The 23,506-nt window shown below is 42.1% G+C and overlaps 1 protein-coding gene across 1 annotated transcript; it reads left to right on the forward strand.

The window, feature by feature from the left end:
• The first annotated feature begins 215 nt into the window (after nucleotides 1-215).
• LOC311290794 (interferon-induced very large GTPase 1-like) lies at nucleotides 216-17,228 on the forward strand. The gene is made up of 5 exons (XM_084409504.1): nucleotides 216-1,693; nucleotides 7,048-7,153; nucleotides 7,501-7,536; nucleotides 7,718-8,296; nucleotides 10,241-17,228. The coding sequence occupies exons 2-5, from the start codon at nucleotides 7,132-7,134 to the stop codon at nucleotides 15,793-15,795; spliced, it is 6,192 nt and encodes a 2,063-aa protein (XP_084265630.1). The 5' UTR covers nucleotides 216-1,693; nucleotides 7,048-7,131; the 3' UTR covers nucleotides 15,796-17,228.
• Nucleotides 17,229-23,506: the final 6,278 nt, after the last annotated feature.

The following is a 23,506-nucleotide window of genomic DNA, read 5'->3' on the forward strand; positions in this document are numbered from 1 at the left end:
CTAGTTCTCGAACATGTTGCATGTTTATCAATGTCTTTTATGATGCAAAGCCGTTGCACACAACAAACAATGCAGTGTATTTCACAATAATAATAATAAAAATAAAACATTTGACCTCATTGGTATAGGCTATTTTTGCTATAGCAAAGTGTTTTGCTTTATAGCCCACAGCTAAGTGTTTTGCTTTACCCCGGGCTTAAAATAAAAAGATGTCTGTGGAAAAATAGTAGTATCATGTAATTAAATGCATTTATGGTGAGATTACTACATTTAGACCACAAACCATGTGCTGTCACTTTAATTCAGCGCGTGCAGCACAGCAGAAATCTCGCACGGAAACGAAACTGCATCCGCTGAGAAAGCTCTAATTAACCTGTCAACATGGGTAGCCTACGGGAAAAAATATGCACCGCATTCGCACTGCAAACGGACTATGGGCCTATCTTGCACCCAGCGCAATTGACTTTGTACACCGACGCATGTTTCATTCCTATTTTGCACCCGCGCAAAGCGCGCTTTTCCCTTCACTGAAGCATGTCGCTGAACTAGGGAATGAACTTGCGCTCCCTGGGCGGTTCAGCGCAAAAAAGGAGGCGTGTTCCGGCGCAAACAATCCCTGGTGCTATTTTACTGTTCCATAAAACAATTGCGCCACTGGCCAGAAAAAAACTAGTCTAAAGTCAGAGGCGCGTTGCGCGTTGTTCATTATGCTATTTTAAGGGCGCATGCTTGACCATAATGTATAGCGTGCACAACACGCATACACTTTGATTCTCTAATCTACACAGAAGCAGCAGTTTTCATTTTTGCAAATCATATTATTACAAACGATAGATAGATAGATAGATAGATAGATAGATAGATAGATAGATAGATAGACAATTTATTATAAAAGCATACATCTAGCTTACACATTTACCCACATTATTATATACCTGTTTAACCGAAGTTAATTTGGGTGTGTTTCTCCATCCCCAATGTCACTTCTCTCTTTTTTACGGTCGTGACAAGAGCGCCGGTCTCCTCGGCTGTGAACCTCTCCTGGCGCGCGCCTGGCAAATCCGCCGTTATAATAGCAATACGCCAAGGAAAAAGCGCGTCTGCTCTTAAGGGGAATGTGAGATGATGCTCTGATTGGTTTATTTCACATTACGCCCAAACCACACCTATGAATAATGAAGCTACTTCAGACCAACCCCTTTTAGATTTGCGCCAGGCGCAAGAGTCATTTATCCCGTCGGGAAAATAGCAACAGAGACCCGCCCACAAAGTTACTTGCGCTTTGCGCTTTGACACTTGCGTTTCAGATCGTTAAAATAGGGCCCTATGAGTGAAAACGGCCTTAGCCTACATGATTGTGCTTAACCAGACTGTAAAAGAACATTTTTGTGCCCCTCAAACCTAACTATGCCCTCTAGTGGTGATCTACATAGAGTAGAGGATCGAGCTCAGTTCAAAGTTCAGTAAAGAGAATAATGTGGTTACACAGCAGACGCTTGTGTTGTTATCTCTCCAGCAGACGCGACAGAGCCTCTTCTCATAGGAACTGTATCTTGAACTTTAACCTGCACTTGCTGTCAGATTGAAACAGGTTTTTACTTCTGTAATGTGACTGACTCCACCTCCAAATCTCTTCCTGCTTACATTTTGGCAAGAAAGAAACGTCTAAACTCAATGAAACTTCGACACAGAGGTATCACGTTTCCTTATAAAAACGTCTCAGGTTACGTATGTAACCCTGGTTCCCTGAGAGGGAACGAGACGCTGCGTCGAGACGCGGTGGGAACGCTCTGCGTGATTGCGTCGTGAAGCACGTGTATAATCAGTCCAATGGAAAGACGAGACGTCATAGGCGGGTGACGTCATCGACCAGGAAGCTATAAAGCACCCCTGAAAACAGACCGTGACAGCTTCTGAAAAGCCGAAGCAAGTCGATCACAGGCATGCAGGGAGTATGGCAAGGCGACGCAGAGTCTCGTTCCCTCTCAGGGAACCAGGGTTACATACGTAACCTGAGACGTTCCCTTTCAAGGGAACTCGAGCTGCGTCGAGACGCGGTGGGAACCCTATACCCACGACGCCATATGACAAATGCCTGTTCTGTATGAAGACCATGCGCACACTAGGAAACAAGCACCCTAGACCCTGGAGTGGAGCCTAGGTCCAAGTTATAAATCTAACAAATGTATGCGGTGAGGACCAGCCTGCCGCATTACAGATGTCATAGAGTGAAACTCCTGATAATAAAGCCTTAGAGGCCGCCATACTCCTGGTAGAATGGGCCGGGACAGCCAAAGGTGAAGGCTGTCCGGCCGCTTCATAAGCAAGTGAGATAGCCGCAACTACTCATTTGCTAATTATCTGTTTAGATGCAGGGCAACCCAACTTAGGTAACCCGAAGCAGACAAATAATTGCTCTTATATATACGCCACAGGGAGCTCTGTGGACATAAGCATCCAAAGCCCGGACAGGGCATAACAGATTAAGTTTTTCCTGATCTGGGGTATTAAGGTGGAGGACAGAAGGCCTGCAGCACAAAAGACCCACAAATTTAATAGGGACCTAGGAATACAACCCGGCAAGGGGTGAGGAAAGACTACCACCATACCAGGTGCAAATCCAAGTACGTGCAGGCCTCAGCCTCATGTACCACGGAGAAGATGAAATAAGGATCTCTCCTCAGAGATAACCCAGCAAAGAAACATTCATTGCAGAAATCAAGTACTGTACCATAGGGCAGATAGCAAGATTCAGAAGGCGTTCTCCGCACCAGGCAGAGAACAGTTTCCATTTCAATGCATATTCAGTCTTCTCATGGAGGGAGCTCTAGACTGGAGTATGGTCTCCACGACCTCAGTTGAGAGACCTGAATCTATGAGCTGGGCCCCCTCAGAGACCGAGCCCACAGTATCCATAACTCTAGATGAGTGTAACTCCCGGGAGCAAAGATATCGGGAAATGCGTACAGGTGAAGCCTCAACCACACCTAATACGTTGCATCCAGTTCAAGCAGAGCTGGACGCGTCAGGGAGAACCCCCTAGAGCAATGCGTTGTATAAAACGATGCGAAAAGTAGACTTGAGTCTTGACCGAAGTTCTCCCAAAGGAGCTCCACCACCTCGGGGTGAAGTCTCCATTCCCCGGGCCTCAGCCCCTGCCTCAACAGGATATCTGCTCTGATATACGAGACCATCAGTGCGTTGTCCAGAAGGACAAGCACATGGTGACCTCTCAGGTCTGGCAGGAAGTATTTGAGAGCTCGAAATACTGCCATCATTTCTAGCCGATTTATGTGCCAAGAACGTTGATGGTCCCAAAGACCTTTCGCCGAGCGGCCACTCATGACCGCCCCCCATCCCGTGAGGGAAGCATCCGTCGAAAGCATACGCGTCGATAAGAAGCCCCCAGCACTGGGCCCTGGGCGAGGAACCAAGGTTTCTTCCACATGACCAAGGCACGAAGGCATCGCCGCGTGACCTTGATCATGCGAAACGGATTTCCCCTCGGAGAAAACCCCTTGGTCCTGAGCCACCACTGCAGAGGTCTCATGTACAGAAGGCCAAAAGAGATACGTTGGACGCAGCTGCCATGAGCCCCAACAGTCTCTGAAACTGTTTCACAGTGAGTGACTGGCCTAGTTTTACCCCCTTTATGGCTGTGAGATAAAACACCCGGAAAAGTGGTCCTCTGAGCTGGGAGGAGCACACTCTTCTTGGCGTTGAGCCACAACCCCAACCTCTTTAATAGAGACAGAACGACATCTCGATGCCGAACTGCCATCTGCTCGGACTGAGCTAAAATCAACCAATTGTCGAGATAATTCAATACGTGAATGCCCTGGAGTCTCAGAGGAGCCAGAGCTGCATCCACACATTTTGTAAAGGTGCGGGGTGATAAACCTAGGCCGAAGGGAAGAACCTGATACTGGTATGCTTCGCCCCCGAAAGCAAACCTCAGGAACCTCCTGTGATGAGGATGGATAGATACATGGAAGTACACGTCCTTCAAGTCTATTGTGACAAACAAGTCCTCGGACTGAGACTGTGACACAATCATATATAGCGTAAGTATACTATGAACTTGAGATTCTGAAGCCTGTTGTTTAATTGACACAGGTCTAGAATAGGACGCAACCCCTCATCCTCTTTCGGAACAATGAAGTAATGGCTGTAAAACCCTGACTGTCTGATGGGAGGAGGAACCCCTTCTATAGCTCCTTTTGCAGAAGTGTCAGTACTTCCTGCTCCATAACCAGAGCCTGCTCGGGGTCCACCACTGTGGGGAGGACCTCTAGAAATCTGGGCGGACGAGAACCAAACTGAATTCTGAAGCCCTTTTCTATAGTGTGCAGGACCCACTGAGAAATATATGGCAGTAGTTTCCACGCTGCCAGAAATTCAAATAGGGGAACCAGTCTCTCAAGACTGGCCTCTGGATTTGGTTGAACAGTCACTTTGGTGCCCTGAAGCGGCGAACCGGCAGGGAACAACCGAACTGACCGCTCTACGCCCCTCCTCGGAGGATCGTATGGGGACGCTGACACCTCGGTGCCCTGAACGGAGAACCGGCAGGGAACAACCGAACTGGCAGCGCTGCGACCCTCCTCAGAGAGTCGCACCCCAGAGGGTGCCGAGGAGAAACGATTTCTCAAAACCGTCCCTGCTCCGGAGGAACCTTCAGAAGCCTGATAGCCTCAGCGTCACGACTTCTAGTCTAAGTTTTATTAGAGATAACGACAGTCCTCAGATCTTGCCTACCTCTAACTAGCTTTGTTCCTACGACCCTCCTCGGAGGATCGTTGGAAAAAGCAGGCACCTCAGTGCCCTGAAACGGCGAACCGACAGGGAAACCGAACTGACTGCTCTACGACCCTCCTCGGAGGATCGTTTGGGGATGCTGACACCTCGGTATCCTGAAACGGCGAACCGGCAGGAAAACCGAACTGGCAACATTGCGACCCTCCTCAGAGAGTCGCACCCCAGAGGGCGCCGAGGAGAAACGATTTCTCAAAACCGTCCCTACCCTGGAGGGGACCACCCTCAGAAGCCTGCAGCCTCGGCGTCAGGGCTTCTTCTTCCAAGATATTTTAGAGATAAAACAGTCCTCAGATCTTGCATATCTCTAACTGGCTAGACTGCGACCGCCACCCAAGTCACCTTCGATTGTGGATGAACCCAAATGGCGAATCTCTGTTTTGCCGCACTCTATGCTGCGAGGAGCTTTAGTAGGCTGAGACTGCTCCCGCCCAGCAGTCTCAGGAACATTAGATCGGCGAGGAAGAAACCTCTGGAACGCCGCTGAAGAGTTATTTCTTCGTTTTTTTGAAAGCGGAGCGTCCAGAAGAACAGACATATTTTAATTTCTCTTTACATCAGAAAAAACTATACATATATATATATATATATATATATATACATATAAATATATATCACTCCGTGGCCACCAGCAGGAAACAACCGAACTGACAGCGCTGCGACCCTCCTCAGAGAGTCGCCACCCAGAGGACGCCGAGAAGAAACGATTTCTCGAAACCGTCCCTCCCCGGTATAGTTTATCTGTTGCACGACGCAATTCTCGAATAGCGTCAGTGCTGTTACATCCTCGCATTCATCCATGTCCTTATATACTTTACCTACCAGTGCTACCTAATAATATTTATCTAATATTTATGATGGCTGGTGGGTAACATCGGGGTTATGATGACGACCCGGGAGAGAGATAGCTCGCAAGCGTCTCTTTAACCCGAGGCACTGTCATACCATGATACTTTATACCCATAACATTACTATAGTAGAAGTTTAGGGATAAACACAAATAGAAACCGGTTTATTCCACGATCTCGACACCTCAGTGTGGAGATAGGGAAAAAACGGCACTCCCCGACGAGGAGGCTGAGATATAGAGTTTTCCTTATATTTTCACTCTCATATATGTTTGGCTGGCCAGAAATATTTAACTTAGCAACAGCACAGGATAAAACCTCCTTTATAAGCTCCTCTTTATTCAACAGAGTTATGAGCTCACTTATTTATTTATTTATTATGAAAACTCAAAAACATCTGCCTTATTTTCTTTAAAAACACACTAACGATACCAATTCCTCGGAACTGGAAATCGCAGGATGAATACCTCATCCCGGGGAGGAGAAACCGCAGAGCGTGCTTCTCCCCGAGATAAGACACTGGATCTAACAGGTGTTTGTAAGAACCATTTGCGATCCCCAAGATGCGCGTCGACGCCGTGCCTCGGCAGCAGCGGGACCCGCGCCTCGGGGCGCGCGCACCGAACCGTCCTCCTCGAAGAACGGCCGGCGGGAGCGGAGCGTCCTCACGGACAGCTTCTCGCAATGCTCACAGTCAGCCCCCTCGAGAACTGACTGTTGGCATGCTCCACTCCCAAACAAGCAACACAAAGCTTTTACTCTGGAGTGTGTGTCCCCACCCGTGATATAACGCGGGCAGGGAACAACACAATGCTTGCTTGCTCTCTTTTGCCATAATATATATATATTGCAACTTGACAGACAACAATAAATATGACAAGGACAGAATACACAGATCACTTGCTGAAGGCACAGAAGCTGTCGCGGTCTGTTTTCAGGGGTGCTTTATAGCTTCCTGGTCGATGACGTCACCCGCCTATGACGTCTCGTCTTTCCATTGGACTGATTATACACGTGCTTCACGACGCAATCACGCAGAGCGTTCCCACCGTGTCTCGACGCAGCTCGAGTTCCCTTGAAAGGGAACCCTCTTTGTGTTTGTTGTATGAAATGTAAATGTGAGATGTAACAAAACTGATGAATGTGATTAATAACTTGATGAGTTGCTGTAACGTGGATTTCAGTTTATTATAGTTTATTTATATCAGAAGCAAATCGGTGTGTGAAAGTTGTAACATGTACAATGAGATTTTGGAGCACAAACAATGTCAAATTACTGCATAAACTGTAACTGTTGATTGGGAATCAAACCTGTGACTCTCAGCAGATGTGCAGCTCCATTCGACATGAACACAGTTTAAATACTGTGATGAATCTCTTACAGGATGATGAACAGACAGACGTCAGGAGTCACAGAAGATGATCAGCTGAAGACTTAGAGAAACGGAGGAGAGAACAGAATATCAACATGTCCAGTCCTGACAGCACAGGTGATGAACACAGACCAATCTAAATCTGACATTAATGGTTATTTAATTCCATCAATAAAGGCCAAATCTATTCAAGCTCTATTTCATCATGTGAACTTGTGAAACAGTTTCATCGTATTTAGTTAAAGTTCAGACATATAAACAACATTAAAAGCTTGATTTACACTACAGGGGGACTTTAAAGATTGTAGATATTATTTCTAGATTCAGACTGCATATCTTTATTCTGAATCATTTAATTAATTAAATATGGTAATACACAATAATAGATCCACTAACAATCTCTCTCTGTGTGTGTGTGTGTGTGTGTGTGTGTGTGTGTGTGTGTGTGTGTGTTTATTTTTCAGTGGAAAGAAGTAGTCCGGAGTTGGATCGCCCCTACTGTACGTTAAGCTGATTTACAGTAACTGCATTATGATATAGTTATATAGATTTGATGAACTGTGTCTCTGATCAGTTTTTAATATTTAGCGCTGTAAATGCTAAGCAGGAGAATAATCACAAATTGAAATTCTGCATGTGTATTATGCGTGTGAATTCTAGCTCTTGTTTGTCTTTGATCAGTTTCAGAGGGACAGAAGCTGAATCTGGTTGTGTGTGGAAGTGACGGCACATTAAAATCCTCCATATCAGAGCTGATCAGAAGATCAGACGAGGAGCTTCATGGGCGTCTGGTCAGTCTGGTGGAGCTTCCAGCTCTCGTTCAGCTCTCAGAGGAGGAAGTGATGCGTCAGACTCTCCGCTGTGCGTCTCTCTGTCATCCTGGAGTTCATGTTTTCCTCCTCATAGTTCCTGAAGCTCCACTCAATAATGAAGATAAAGCAGAAATGGATGAGATCCAGAGGATATTCGGCTCCAGAATCAACAAACACATCATGATCCTCATAATGCAGAATTCAGAGCATCAGACAGCAGAGCTCAATGAAGAAGCACAAGCTGTCATTGATGGAGGACGACAACTATATTTCGGTCCCACCACACAAGTGTCCACATTGATGGAGAACGTCGAGAAGATGGTGGAAGAAAACAGAGGAGAGTTTTTCTCCACAGAAACATTTTTGGAGGCGCAGGTGAAAAAACTGCTGCAATTTGAAGAGATGAAGAAGAAAATCGACTCACTAGAGACACATTTACTGTCACAAGGTAATGACCAGTAAAATATAAACTAAACTAGATGGGACCTTTACTAAATGGACTCGTTTATGTGGTGCTCTGTATTTTACAACAGTAGAGGTGAAATTCAGAATATTATAAAATAAAATAAAAACAGTCTGACTGTACAAAAACAAGGTCAAAGGTCAAGCTTCGGTAGTAAATGAAAAGTGTATTATTACAATAATCAAACGACTACAATCCCTTGGAATGGTGAGGCTGAAAGTTTTACTATAATGCGTTGCTTTGATCAAGACCTCTGTATTTATCCAAATGCCTTGGGAATGACCGATGTCCGAGTTGGAAATCTGAACACGACAATGTACTTGACAATGGCAGGCGGCACTACAGGGGAGACCGGGAGTATAGAAGGGCTCCTGTGCAACACATCATCCACTTATTTTCTAAAGGAGACCGTGTGTTTGAACGTGCGATCTGAACAGGCCAGTTTATAATATGGCCAGCACTAGCACTGCAAATTTTAAAATGTGTGTTCATCAGTGTCAGCGTTTTCTGACACCACATGATATGTGCGTTATGTGTATGGGTGAGGAGCTATGAGTGTGTCTTTGAAGGGCCGTATGCGTGCATTTTCCTCTGAGGAAACAGCCATCTGTGCCCTGCGATTCAGGACCTGCTGGAGCCCATGAGCTTGAGAGGGGTTTGAATATCTCTCGCTTGTCGGCGGCTGAATAGGGAACAAGATGCTCTGTCCCTTTGCCATGCTTCTGGTATTCCTGCACACATCTCCTTCATACAAGAAGTGGATGGCGTATTGAACAGATGCCCTCGGTCTCACCTGTAGTGATGTCATGGGCTGCCGCCTGCCAATGTCAAGTTCATTGTCTTCCACTTCAGACACTGGTCACGAAAACTTAGGAAGCAAAGCACTTGAGGTGGATGTTTAGGGTCTGTTTTTTTGCTAAACGAATATGCATTGAGTGAGGCAAAAGTGTGGGATGTGCTTGATGTTACAAGAGTTAAGCACACAATAGATCTCAATGCGTTACTTGTGCTGAAACACCTGAAGTGTGTGCACAGAAAGATGCCTTAGACAGCTTGCGATCCTGAATTCAGTTCTCTTTAGCGCCGCATTGCGATTGAACGTTCACATACGCACTGAATTACAGCATTTTAAAATATCCGTCTTGCCGTGTATTCATGCAGACATAGTTCCTTATCTCTTAACTCTTTCCTCGCCATTGAAGGAATTTTCTAGCTTTCCGTGTTTTCACTGATATACGATATACGACACATCTTCTGAAAGACTTACACCACGGCGAAGAAGAAGCAGAAACAAGCGATGGAAGATTGCTCACTCAAATGTAAAATAATGCGATCATCAACATTAAACAGCATGTAAATCAAAACTGCCTGATGTCACAGAATGAAATGTCGACCCAGGACGAGCTTCAGGACTGTGAATCTTTGAGGGTGTTGATGTAGAGACAGATTTTTCAGTCCCGCTCCAGCTAAAATATGTTACCTTCTCCCGAAGGTATGAAATAGTTTCAAGTATCGTGTCGCCTAGCCACAACCTACACATCCCAGCATAATCACTCCTGTTATTAAATCTGTCTTCATGTTTATGTTAATTTAACATGAAAGCAAGCAGACTACTGCGTGCATGGATTGGCATGACAGAATGCATGCAATGTTAATATTCCCTAGCTCAGTTCATCTCGATCTCACAAAGCCTTGTTATAATCAATGAAGCTGACTGCACAATGAATATTTCATAAAACTGTTTGTTATAATTAGAGGACTCGCCAGCATTCAAAATTCAGCACTGAACAAAAACTCAGTTTTGAGCGGTGTGTGGATTCTATCTTAAATGCATCTGATTGGCCATTGCGTGGTGCGGGTAACAATATTACTCTAAACTATAGCACAAACTGTACACTTTTTAGGCTTTAAACATTTCCTCTTTTACAGGTTCAACAGAGAGTGAAGATGATCTGAGGATTGTGCTGCTGGGAAAAACAGGAGTTGGGAAGAGTGCAACTGGAAACACCATCTTAGGAGGAGAAGCGTTTACAGCAGAAACATCTCAAGAGTCCGTGACTAAAGAGAGTCAAAGAGAATCATCAGAAATCAACGGCCGACACGTTACTGTGATCGACACTCCAGGACTGTTTGATACTGAACTCACTAATGAGGAGATCCAGAGAGAAATCAGCAACTGCATCTCCATGATCCTGCCTGGACCACATGTGTTCATCATTGTGCTCAATTTAGGACACCGATTCACTCAAGAAGAAGCAACAACAGTGAAGATCATCCAAGAGACGTTTGGTGAGAAATCTTTAATGTTCACCTTGGTGCTCTTCACCAGAGGAGATGATCTGAAGAACAAAACTATTGAACAGTGTTTGGGGAAACCTGGATCTGCTCTGATGAAGCTGATTGAAGCGTGTGGAAACAGATATCATGTGTTGAATAATAATCAGCCTGGAGACCGAACACAGGTGTCTGATCTACTGGAGAAGATAGACAACATGGTGAAAGCAAACGGAGGGAGTTTCTACACGTGTAAGTTGTTCAGACAGATGGAGAGAGAAAGACAAGAACAACAGATGAAGATCCTGAGGGACAGAGTCAGAGAAAGAGAAGAACTGATGAAGAAACTAGAAGAAGAAATGATAAGAGAACGAGAGACATTTAAAAATAAAATAGAGCAACTGATGAAAGAAAAAGACAATCTTCAGATCAAATACCACACAGATATAGACAGACTGATGAACACAATAGAGAATGAGAGGAAGAATAGAGAAGAGGAATATATAAAAAGAGAAGAACGATATAAAACATTAATGAAAGAGAAAGAAGATCTTCAGTCTAATCATGAAGCAGAAGAAAACAAGATGAAGATCCTGATGGAGAGAGTGGAGCAAATGAGCAGAGAAACAGAAGAACTGATGAAACATAAAGTAGAGAAAGAGAGAATGAAGATGATGATGGAGGAAGAAAGACAGAATCAAGAGAAAGAGAGAAAGAGAAGCGAAGAAGAATTGAAAGAGAGAGAAGACCGATATAAAAGAGAAATGAAGGAACAGGAGGTGCAGATGCGAGATGAAATGAAGAAAGAACAAGAGATGTTTAAAGATGAAATAAAGGAAATGAGGCAAGACAAAGAGACTGTGAAAAAAGAAAAAGACAATCTTCAGATCAAATACCACACAGAAATAGACAGACTGATGAACACAATAGTGAGTGAAAGACAAAATCATGATAAAGACCGACAGAGAAGAGAAGAAGAATTTAATGAGAGAGAAGAACGATTTAAAAGAGAAATGAAAGAGAGAGAGGAGCTCGAGAGAAAGATGCGAGATGAGATGAGACGAGAACGAGAGACATTTAAACATGAAATAGAGGAAATGAAACAAGAAAAAGAAAAACTTCAGATCACATACAACACAGAAATAGACAGTCTGATGAACAGAATACAGAATGAACGACAGAATCATGAAAAAGAGAGAAAGAGAAGAGATGACGAATATACAGAAAGAGAAGAACGATATAAAATCCAGATGAGAAGAGAACGAGAGGAATGGGACCAGCAGAAACTGGAGGAAAAGACGAGAAGAGGAGAAGATGAGAAAAGAAGAGAGAGAGAAACACAGATTTGTGATGAACAGATTCAGAGACTGAAGAGTGAAATGGAGGGAATAATCAGAGAGAAAGAGAGAATAGAAAGAGAGAGACGAGGACAACTAGAGGATTTAGAGAAGAGACTGAAAGAAGAAATAAACATAAGAGAAGATCAACAACAGAAATTTGAAGAAAAAATGGAGAGAAGTGAAATCATGTACCTATTTCAAGAAGAAATTGATTTTGGAAGACAAACAATCAAGCATCTATTTCACAGACTCCATGTTGAAGTCGAACACCTCAACAAACTGAGAGCTTCAGATGTTCTTCAGATAACCAAACATTCATTACAGTCACATGAGTCTTGTGCTGAAGAGGAGCTGATTCAGACTTTCACACAACAACTACTGATGATGAACTACAGAGCAAGATATATTAAAACTAAACAGATTAATGAACAGGATTACACACAACAAATATACAGTTATTCATGTGAAGATGAGTTTGATATTTTTGGTGATATGTCTTTGTCAAACAAAGGAAACCGTCAATCTGAGCGAATTCACCCAATGGATGTTCAGATGGCCGTATTTCACTGTGCTGATGGTTTCCTGAAGCAGCTGATGGTCACTAAACTGTCCCAGTGTCAGTACGCTCTGCCTCTGCTTGTTCCTGATCCATTCACACAACAGATTGAGTTTCCTCTCTGGACATTCAGACAAATCAACAAGAGCTGGAAGAAGAGAAACACCAACCATGAAACCATCAGTCAAACCCAGCCGATCTACATGGCAGAAACTCCAATGGTGTTTTTCTTCAGGTTTGGCTCTGTGTCTTCATCCAAGTCTCAGCTGATGAACAGTCTGATCAATGAGAAACACAACACGTTCTTCCACAGGAACAGCCCAGGCAGCAGCAGATCCAGAGTCCTGATGGATGGAGTGGTGGAGATCGCCTGGTTCTGCCCCTCTGGGAAAGACACGGATAAATTCACTGACTGTGTTGCTTTCTGTAATCTACACGGTGATGCAGGAGACCATGAGAAACAGCTGCAGATCCTCTCTGACATGGCCTCAGTCAATGTTGTTCTTCTGCCACGACTGGACAGGAATGACAGAAATGCAGCAAAAATCCAAAACCTGTACATGGACAGAAAGCCACTCATTTGTCTTTTTACTGAGGATGAATCTTCTGTAATTCAGATGATGAAAAGAAAATACAAGATTGGTTTGAAAGACAGAAATCAGTTAGAAGTATCTGAAGAACTCAGAAGAGCGATAAATGATTGTCTCTCTGAATCATCTTCCACTTTCAGACTTGAAGATGTGTCCAAACACTCAGACATCAGAGTAGATGAGGAAGATGATGATGACTGCAGGAGAGGAAGAGAAGCAGCACAGCAGATGATGAGTTTACTGGAGAATAAAGATCTGACACAAATCAAAGAATCATTTCTGCCTCATCAGGGGAAACTGTGGCATCAGTGGAGTCAGAAGAACAAAGAACTACATCGACCTCAAGGAGAAGAGATAGAAATGGACATCAGAAGGAAACAAACAGAGATGAAGGAAATCCGTGAACATCAGCATGAATGTGACATCAGTGAGTTTATGAAGCTCTTCATAAGACAAATGAATTCACATGATAAACATAAGATGTTTTTCCTTAAATGGCTCAGAATCCTTCTGGATGAATATACATCAGCTGACCTTTCTGCTCTACTCCACAAATATGATGAAAAGTGGTCAAAAGTCATGCAACTGAAAGAGAAATATGATAAATCTGAACGACTCAAAGCTGAACTTGAGAGAATATCTGAGGATCTTCAAGCTGCAGCCTTTGGTTTGGAGCACATCATGAGGGAGATCGGTCAGATCTATGAATCATGGTCATCTGTGAAGAAGCAAAAGAAAGGCCTGCAGGTTCACTTCTCTTCTCTCCCGAGTCTCGCAGCAGAGATGATGATCTCTGGATTTCCACTGGAGCTGATGGATGGAGATGCTGCTCATGTTCCTGTGATCTGGATCTCTGCTGTTCTAGATGAACTCATTCAGAAACTGGGAGACCAGACCAGAGTCTTTGTGCTGTCAGTTTTAGGGGTTCAGAGCTCTGGGAAATCCACCATGCTGAACGCCATGTTTGGGCTCCAGTTTGCCGTCAGAGCTGGCAGGTGCACCAGAGGAGCTTTCATGCAGCTGGTCAGAGTCTCAGACGAGATGAAACCACAGATGAACTTTGACTATATTCTGGTCGTTGATACTGAGGGTCTTCGTGCTCTAGAACTGGCTGGAAGATCAACAAGACATCATGATAATAAATTGGCCACATTTGGTGTTGGTCTTGGAAATCTGACACTGATCAACATCTTTGGAGAAAACCCATCTGAGATGCAGGACGTTCTTCAGATTGTTGTTCAGGCCTTCATGAGGATGAAGAAGGTCAGGCTGAATCCCAGCTGTGTGTTTGTGCATCAGAACGTTTCAGACGTCACAGCTGGAGAGAAAATGATATATGGAAGGAGACGAGTGCAGGAGAAACTGGATGAGATGACAAAACTCGCTGCTAAAGAGGAAGTCTGTGATGCAGAATGTTTCAGTGATGTCATTGGATTTGATGTTCAGAATGATGTGAAGTATTTTGCTCAGCTCTGGGAGGGAAGCCCACCAATGCCACCACCAAACCCAAACTACTGTGACAACATTCAAGAACTAAAGAAAACTATTATGTCTCATGCCTCAAACTCACATGGAATGATGCTGATAGACCTAAAAGTTCATATTAAAGATCTCTGGGAGGCTTTACTGAATGAACGATTCGTCTTCAGCTTCAGAAATTCTCTGGAGATTTCAGCCTACAGGAATCTGGAGACCAAATACAGCAAGTGGTCCTGGAGTCTTCGCAGTGCCATGATGGAAACTGAGAACAAACTACACAACAAAATAGAAAATGAAGCAATTCATGAGGTTGAGGAAACAGATCTTCAAAGAGAACTGAAGAAGACAAGTGAAGAAGTGAAAAAATCAATGTCAGAATTCTTTGAGAAAGACAGAGATGCAGATTTACTGATTCAGTGGAAAACATCATTTGCAATCAAAATCATAGATCTTCAGGAAAACATTGTGAGAGAAACAAAGAGGAAATTTAACGAGATTCTTCAGCAGCGAAACCTGAAGAAAAAGATTGATGCTGAGAGAACACATCATGAAAACACTCTCTATGAAAAGAGCAAAGCACTTTCCTGGAAACATAAAGCAAATGATAAAGAAACGCTGAAGAAAGAGTTTGATTTGTTTTGGGAACAGTGGATGAAAACAATCATCACAGACAATCCTCCAATCAGAGACATTGATGTAATGAGAGATGTGAGAAGGATCCTCAGTGACATCTATCAAAGTGTTCCTGTAGATCACCTGGGGGAGAGCAGAGATATTTTCACCTTGCAGAGTTATTCAGATTGTGTTGTTCTCAAAAAGTACCGAAAAGGTTGGATGCAAAAGGCTGTAATGAATGCAATAAAAAAATCATTTGGATATAATCAAAATCTGTCTTTAGAGGATGAAATCCAAATAAGATCATTAGTCACAGATGTTGCTCAGCAGACAGACAGAATGATTCAGTCATTTAACATTTCAAAGATGGGCTACAACACCAGTTACATCCAACAGCTCATAGATTACATCAGGGCAAGAGTGACACAACATCAGGAAAGATCAGTGAAATATGAGTTCAAGAATGAATTCTTCCTGGATTTGGTTATTTCCATCTGTAAGAGATCAACGAAGACGATCACTGATCAACACAGAAAGTTCAGAGAAGCCAATGATCCTGTAATATATGTTGAGAAGAAGAGAGAAGAGTACTACAGTATTTTCCAGAAATACTGTCATGGAGCAATATAAGCTGCCATTTTTGGTGAGATCATCTGTCAGAAACTGAAAGAGCACATTGAGCAGAGCGTCTACAAGAAGACTTCCAGAGATCTGACCGATGAAATGAGAGCAAACTGTGAATCACTGAATGGAAACAGATCAAATCTGGAGAAACACATCCTGAAGACACTGGCAGAAGAGGAGGATTTTAACAAATACATGAAATACATTCATAAACCCAGAGATCACTTCAAGAGTTTCATCAGAGATGAAGTCAGTCGGTACATCACTGATAAGTTCAGTGTCAGTGTTTTACCCAAGATGAAGGAGAACCTTAAACTCCTGCAGCAGAAGATCATGAAAGCTGCACATGAATCTACTGAACATGTTGAAGAGAACAGAGATGTTGGTCTGTGGTTGAGGAGTTTCACACTGAAGCTCTCAGATGAGCTGATCTTCTCTGAAAAAGACCTCAGTGGAGTCAGACATGATGATGTTTATGATTTCAAACTCCTAGAAGATGTGATAAGACATGAACTTCCTGCTATAATGGCTGACATCAGCAGTAGATTCAACACAGAGACATTTGCAGTAAAGCTGGACCGTAAAGTCAGACCAGATGAGCTTCTGATTGATCAGTTCTGTCGGTGCTGTTGGGTTCAGTGTCCGTTCTGTAAAGCCGTCTGCAGCAACACCATAGAAGACCATTATGGAGATCACAGTGCTCCTTTCCACAGAGTGAATGGAATTAATGAGTTTATTTACAGAGGAACAACAAACTTATCTATTAGTATCTGCACATCATCAGTAGCAAGTGATCTGTCTTTTTATCCCAATGACTCAGATGATACAGTCCGATATAGAGACTACAGAAGCGCAGGAGGAGTTTATGCTAAATGGAGCATCAGCCCTGATCTCTCTGAACTGAACTACTGGAAGTGGTTTGTGTGCAGATTCCAGAGAGATCTGGAAAAATTCTACAGTAAAACATTTGAGGGGAGTGGTAAGATTCCACATGAATGGAGAGAATACTCAAAACATGAAGCTATTGAGAGTTTATATAAATACATGTAATGAAGCAGATAAAGAAAGAGACTCTAGTGTCTTCTCTCAGATTCAGATCACAGTCAGAAATGAGTTTCTGTGACATTCATCAGTGAGAATCTGAGCTCATCTACACCTCAGAAGATCAGAGCTTCATCAAATACAACTCAGTTCCTCATACATGATCTGAACATATGCCAAAAGATTAAGCTCAAAATGCTTGATGAATATTAGAGTTTATTTCTAATCAAAACAGCTTAATCTCTGTCATGAACTGAAAAATATCTGTGATAAGGATATTAATGATAGATTGTTGAAATGTGACTGAAGTGCCTGTATAAATGTGTTTGCTAAAGCTCAGTGCTGATGGTAAGGCGGTTGGAGGAAAGTGTGAGGAATAAACAACATATCAAACCTCTCATACCTGTTGATCTGATTTATATGATTTAATAGCAACATCTCTGAGGACTCATCATGAATTGACTGACCTGACTGTGTCATTTTACACTTATTTAATATGAACTCGTATTGTAAAATTACATTTTTACTTTAGGAATTGAAATTATAAAACTGTATTGAATACATTAACAAAAAAAATATTAAATAAAAAAATAAACCAATAACTGACTCAACAAGTAAAAAAAAAAAAACATACATAGTTCTTAAGAAACTTGTTGTTCTTACTGTTATCAATGAGTTTAAGAGATTTTACAATAAGGGAAATCTCAGCAATAAAGACATCAAATCTAGGCAAAGTCTTGAGAAAATTGTGTTTGTGAATAAAAAAATTACAATGCAACACAAAGAAATGAACAACACTATCAATAGCATAGTCACTCCCAGAAAAATAGAGAAATATATCCTTCAATGAAAAGTTTAAATCACATTTGATAAAGTGAGAAAGATAACACCCCAAGCTCTCCCAAAGAGGCTTAACCTGATTACAGTGGTCGAATAAATGAAGCAAAGTTTCTTCCTCAACTTTGCAAAATACACACAGGTCAGACAGATCAACAGAAGAGGCAATTTGTGAGTTGGTTGTGTAAACATTATGAAGAATCTTAAAGTGTATCTCTCTAGTTTTATTGGACATTCAATATTTCTCTGGGAGTAACGACGCCCTCTTCCAGTGAATACTGTCAAAAAAATTATTCCGGAAAAATGTACATGGAGGGGGTGTGTAAACTGTGTAATGTAACAATAGCTTTATAAGTTTACTATTACATTTTTTATCAATAAGGCTAACTCCATCCAATAAACGTTTGGCCATAATTGTTTTTCTCTCATTAAAGAAAAGGTGTGTTTTAAATAAATGCACACAACACTCTCACCATCTTCAAACAACACGAGCGCTGTATTGCTCTCTCTCCCTCGCGCTTAGCTAAATCAGTTGACACAATAGTAAAAGGTGTTTTTATTATTAATTATTGTTGTGTTTTATAGATTAGTAGTTTGTTCATATAGAGTGTTTGATTAGCAAGTACATGTTCAGGAAATGCATAGCTTAATAAAAACTGTATGGGTTAATGTAACGGTAAACGGACTCTGCACGAAGCTCTTTTGAAGCTGTCAAATGGTGTCGCTATTGGACACTTAATTGTGATTATTGCTGCTCTGAGGTTTCTTATAGGCTACTGTTGACTGTTTTATCGCTTTTTTATATTTTTTGAAGCAGCATTACTCTTGCCTCGGAGAAAACAACACGGGCATAGCGACAATTGTACATATAAATGACTACTTACAGGGCTTGAATTACAACCTGTGGGCAGTTTTTCTACATCCTTTTGTGAACGTCGTTTTACACTCTTGTATGCTGCACAGCGGGTCATCTTAAAAGTGCCGTCGGAGCTACCAATCTCTGTGTAGCGGGCGTTGGAGCCCTCTGCTGGTAGGGAATAGTAAGATGGCCGCTCGAACACTAACGGTGGCTTCACTGCCTACTGTCAGTTCAGAACGCCATGAGCTATCCAGTCATTATATAGATCAGTGGTTAAGATATGTTTTTTTCTATTCTGAACATCTATACTATTTCTTGTACTGAGGTGACTGAGGGTCTGATCTACAGGAGTGCGATAACAGTGTTTATTCATTCAGCCCGGCTTCAGATAAAGTCTTTACTTGCTTATACTAAAGGGACTATCTCAACAAAACCAGCCTAAACTTTCTTCTTTTTAACCCTTTAACTGTCACCCCCACGCCCCCTTTTTTCGCATAGACATAAAAATCACTATCCAGACTTAAATGGTTGTAATTCAAGAACGCTTTAGAATATAGACATATGGTTGGTCTTGTTTTAAAGAAGACATTTGCCACCATTGGACTACAACTCTCCTACCTGGCTTCCACAGGTGTGGTAATCACCGTTGATTGTCTTGATGTGTTTGAACCCAGTTAAGTTGATTGCTACATTGATTGTCTGTATGCCCTGAGGATGGTCGTCTGACCGAAAGCTTGGCTATTAAATTTGCTGAAAGGATTCAAGTGTGCAGACAGTTTTATTTATCTTTTGAGATCTTCAGTTTTGTTTGTCTGGCACCTTGTTGTTCGTGAGTGCGGTGTTATCCTTTCAAAATATTTTCTCCTTCACCAGCACCCGAGTCCTTGCAAAATCTTTGAATATGTCCTCATTCCAAGAGATTAATGCACTGACCACAACAGGAGCTGAGACCTTCGCTTACTCCACGTCAGATGCAGAGAGAATCCTGTTTCCTACTATCAGCTTTACAGGTATCCATTCTCTCTCAGCAGAAGATATGAAAATGAAACTGACACACTTAAAGAAGAAAGAAATCCGTATGAAACTTCATGGAAGTACACTGAGTGAATACTGGAGAAGCAAACGCATTCCACAAGGTCTACGTATCCAAAAAGCACCTACAATCGGTAAAGAAAATGAAGATTTTAATAAGAAATGGTGTGAGATACTTAATAAATGCTCCATGGATTTAATGCTTTTAATAATTGAAGAGGTCACAAAACAAAAAGAGGACATTGAAAAAGACATTGTAAAACAAGAAACATTCATGAAAGAAAAGTTGGGTGTTGATTTTGCCCATGTCTGTGACTCAATTAAACAGACACTGAAAGAATTTGAAGACAACATGTTGACCACTAAACTGAGGAAATACAGGAGAGATGCCAACGATTATCAGACTGGAAAGGTGTATAAATGGTTGTTTGGAGAGGAGACCCAACGAGACCTATTAAGAGGACACCGTACACAACAGTTTGGCTTTACATCTGATAGTGACTTCCCTAGCGACTCTGACTCCTCCCGCAGTGCCCATCGCTTTCAAACACGCCAGTTTAAAAAAAACGACCAATGGAACAAGGGAAGGAAGTCACAGAAAAACGGTCAAAAAAACAAGACAGGAAACCAAGGAAGACGAGGAGAGGACAGAAGAAACGGACTGGAGATGGGGCCAGTGACACGCCAGCAGGCCAGAGTCCGGTCGTGAATCTGTCTGATAAGGTACTTACTCCTCAACATCTCTCGGCCCTGAGTAAGGGATTGAGCTTTGTTCCCACTAGCCATACAAACTCTTTTGAAATTAAGACTGATTTGTTCCTTTTTTTTAGAAGGATTAAATTGAGACATCTTTTTGGGACTGAGAATGAAAACCAGAGTTTAATTAAACCTAGGTTTAAGCCTAAAAGTACATTTGTACCTTATGTTAACCATCCCTCGATCGATACATTCTGTAGGGTTGTTGAACAGGAGATTCTTGAGAAGCTACAGACTACGCCCTACTCCCATCAGCAAAATTTATGTCAGGATGAAAGAAATGCCATTCAAGAGCTTGCTAAAGATACAGACATTATAATAAAACCAGCAGATAAGGGGGGGGCTATTGTTATCCTTAATACAACTGACTATGTAACTGAGGCATATCGTCAACTGAATGATGAAACATTCTATAGGAAGCTTAAGTGTAACCCCACGGCTGATTTTCAAAAAATAATTAGTGAGCTGATTACTCAAGCCCTAGAACAAAATTGGATAACCAAAGAAGAATTCTGTTATCTCAATAGACAACATCCGGTCATCCCGGCATTTTATATGCTTCCTAAAATACACAAAAGCCTTATTAAACCTAAGGGCAGACCCATAGTTGCTAGTAACGAGTCACTACTAGAGCCATTATCAAACTTTGTGGATTATTTCATCAAACCTTTTGTGAAAAATCTGCCTGCTTATGTACAAGACTCTACGGATGTTATTAATAAAATCTCTGAACTCCGGGATCTCCCTCCTGATACCATTTTAGCTACATTTGATGTAGAAAGTCTTTATACCAACATTTCTCATGAACGAGGTATTACAGCACTAGAATATTACTTGCAGAATCGCTCTGAGGACGTTAATCCTCCTAACACTTTCATCTGTGATCTGGCATCATCAATTCTCAGATTAAATTTTTTTGCCTTCCACCAGGGAGAATATTACCTCCAAGTTAAAGGCACAAGTATGGGGAGTACCTTTGCCCCCAGTTATGCGAACTTGTATGTTGGATTCTTTGAACAACAGTTTATTTTTAACGAGGACAGAAATCCCTTTCACAGTAATATCATCAGATATTTTAGATATCTAGATGATGTCTTGTGTGTTTTTAAAGGGTCCCAAGATGAGCTGAATGAATTCACCACTCACCTCAATAGGATGAGCCCAGATCTAAAATTCACTGTAGAATTTGACTCTAAATGTGTGCATTTCTTAGACATGTGGATCAAACTAGAAGATGGTAGATTGACCACAACCCTCTATCGTAAAGAGACGGATCGCAATTCGTTCCTTTTGGCAAGCAGCTCGCATCCCAGTGCCCTAAAAAACGGCCTGCCTAAGAGTCAATTCTATAGACTTAGACGGATTTGCCATTCAATTGAAGAGTTCAAGGAGAATGCTATAGATATGAAGCAAAGATTTCTAGCCAGGGGGTATCCCATTAAAAGTATTGAAGAGGCATATAATATCGCCCTCTCTACACCACGGCCACACCTTTTGAAAAAGAGTGTTAAAAAGGATAAAAAGTTTTCTGTCTCTTGCATAACTACTTTTACTCCAAGATCCTTTATTATTAAAAACACCATTATGAAATACTGGCACCTAATATCTGATGACTCTTCTCTTCAGGATAAATTTAAGGATCCACCTTTGTTTGTGTCCAGACGGGGCCCTAACCTCCGCAACAGGGTAGTGAAAGCATGCATAAGATCAGCTCCTACCCAAACACTCTTAGCACCTCTTAGGGATGGTAACTATCCCTGTGGCAATTGTGCCCAATGTAATAATACACACAAGACCTGTAACTTTAAACATCCCAGATCCGGTAAGAGCTACAATGTGAAGGGCATTATTACATGTAAAACTAAGAATGTTATTTACATTTTAAGATGTCCTTGTGACATGGTGTATGTGGGAAAGACCACACGTAGTTTAAAACAGAGGATAAGCGAGCATAAAAGCTCTATCAGACGTGCTGACCCTAACTACCCTGTGGCCTGTCACTTTACAGAGTGTGCTCACTCAGTCTCTTCTCTCCGTTTTCAGGGAATTGAGCAGATTAAATTATCTAGAGGTGGCAACATTGATAAAGTGCTATGCCAAAGGGAACTGTACTGGATTCATACTTTGGATGCCTTATATCCCAAAGGTTTAAATGTGGATTTCGACATGAGTGTCATGTTATAGTCACAGCTGTACTGTTTTTATAAGTCTTGAATACTGCAGTTTATGAAGGTTTTTACTGATGTTCTTGCAGTCTTCATGTACTTGTATAGCATGTATGTATGTATATATGTGCTTGTATTTTTGTATATCTGTACTTTTGTTTGTTTCTTGTATTGGGGATTTTCACTATGGGGAGTAAATGTGTAAATTATGTAGATAACTCAATATGTTGGGTAGGTTAAAGAAAAACTACAACTCCCACCATTGGACTACAACTCTCCTACCTGGCTTCCACAGGTGTGGTAATCACCGTTGATTGTCTTGATGTGTTTGAACCCAGTTAAGTTGATTGCTACATTGATTGTCTGTATGCCCTGAGGATGGTCGTCTGACCGAAAGCTTGGCTATTAAATTTGCTGAAAGGATTCAAGTGTGCAGACAGTTTTATTTATCTTTTGAGATCTTCAGTTTTGTTTGTCTGGCACCTTGTTGTTCGTGAGTGCGGTGTTATCCTTTCAAAAGAAGACATTTGCCAAATTATTCTCTAGTTCTAATTATTTTTCTTAGTTTTCTCAGAGCACAGGGAAGAACTAGAGCTTTATCTCGCTATGATGACAGACTTTAGCCACCGATATGAATACCACATATAATTTTCAGCAAAATCTGCTTCATTCATCTTTGTATTCAACACCAGATTAGTCTGTTACTGGCAATGAACTGCTGGTCAGAGAGCCCTGGCCTAAAGCCCACGCTATGAGCTCCACCCACTGTCCATGGTGCTGAATATACCAGCTCCGCTGTCCATAGTGCTAATCTGCAAACTCCACTGTCCATGGTGCTAATCTGTAAACTCCGCTGTCCATGGTGCTAATCTGTAAACCCCGCTGTCCATAGTGCTAATCTGCAAACTCCGCTGTCCATGGTGCTAATCTGCAAACTCCGCTGTCCATGGTGCTAACCTGTAAACTCCACTGTCCATGGTGCTAATCTGCAAGCCCCGCTGTCCATGGTGCTAATCTGCAAACTCCG

The sequence above is a fragment of the Rutilus rutilus genome (genome assembly GCF_951802725.1).
Source record: "Rutilus rutilus genome assembly, chromosome: 1".
In the NCBI taxonomy this organism is placed as follows: Eukaryota; Metazoa; Chordata; class Actinopteri; order Cypriniformes; family Leuciscidae; genus Rutilus; species Rutilus rutilus.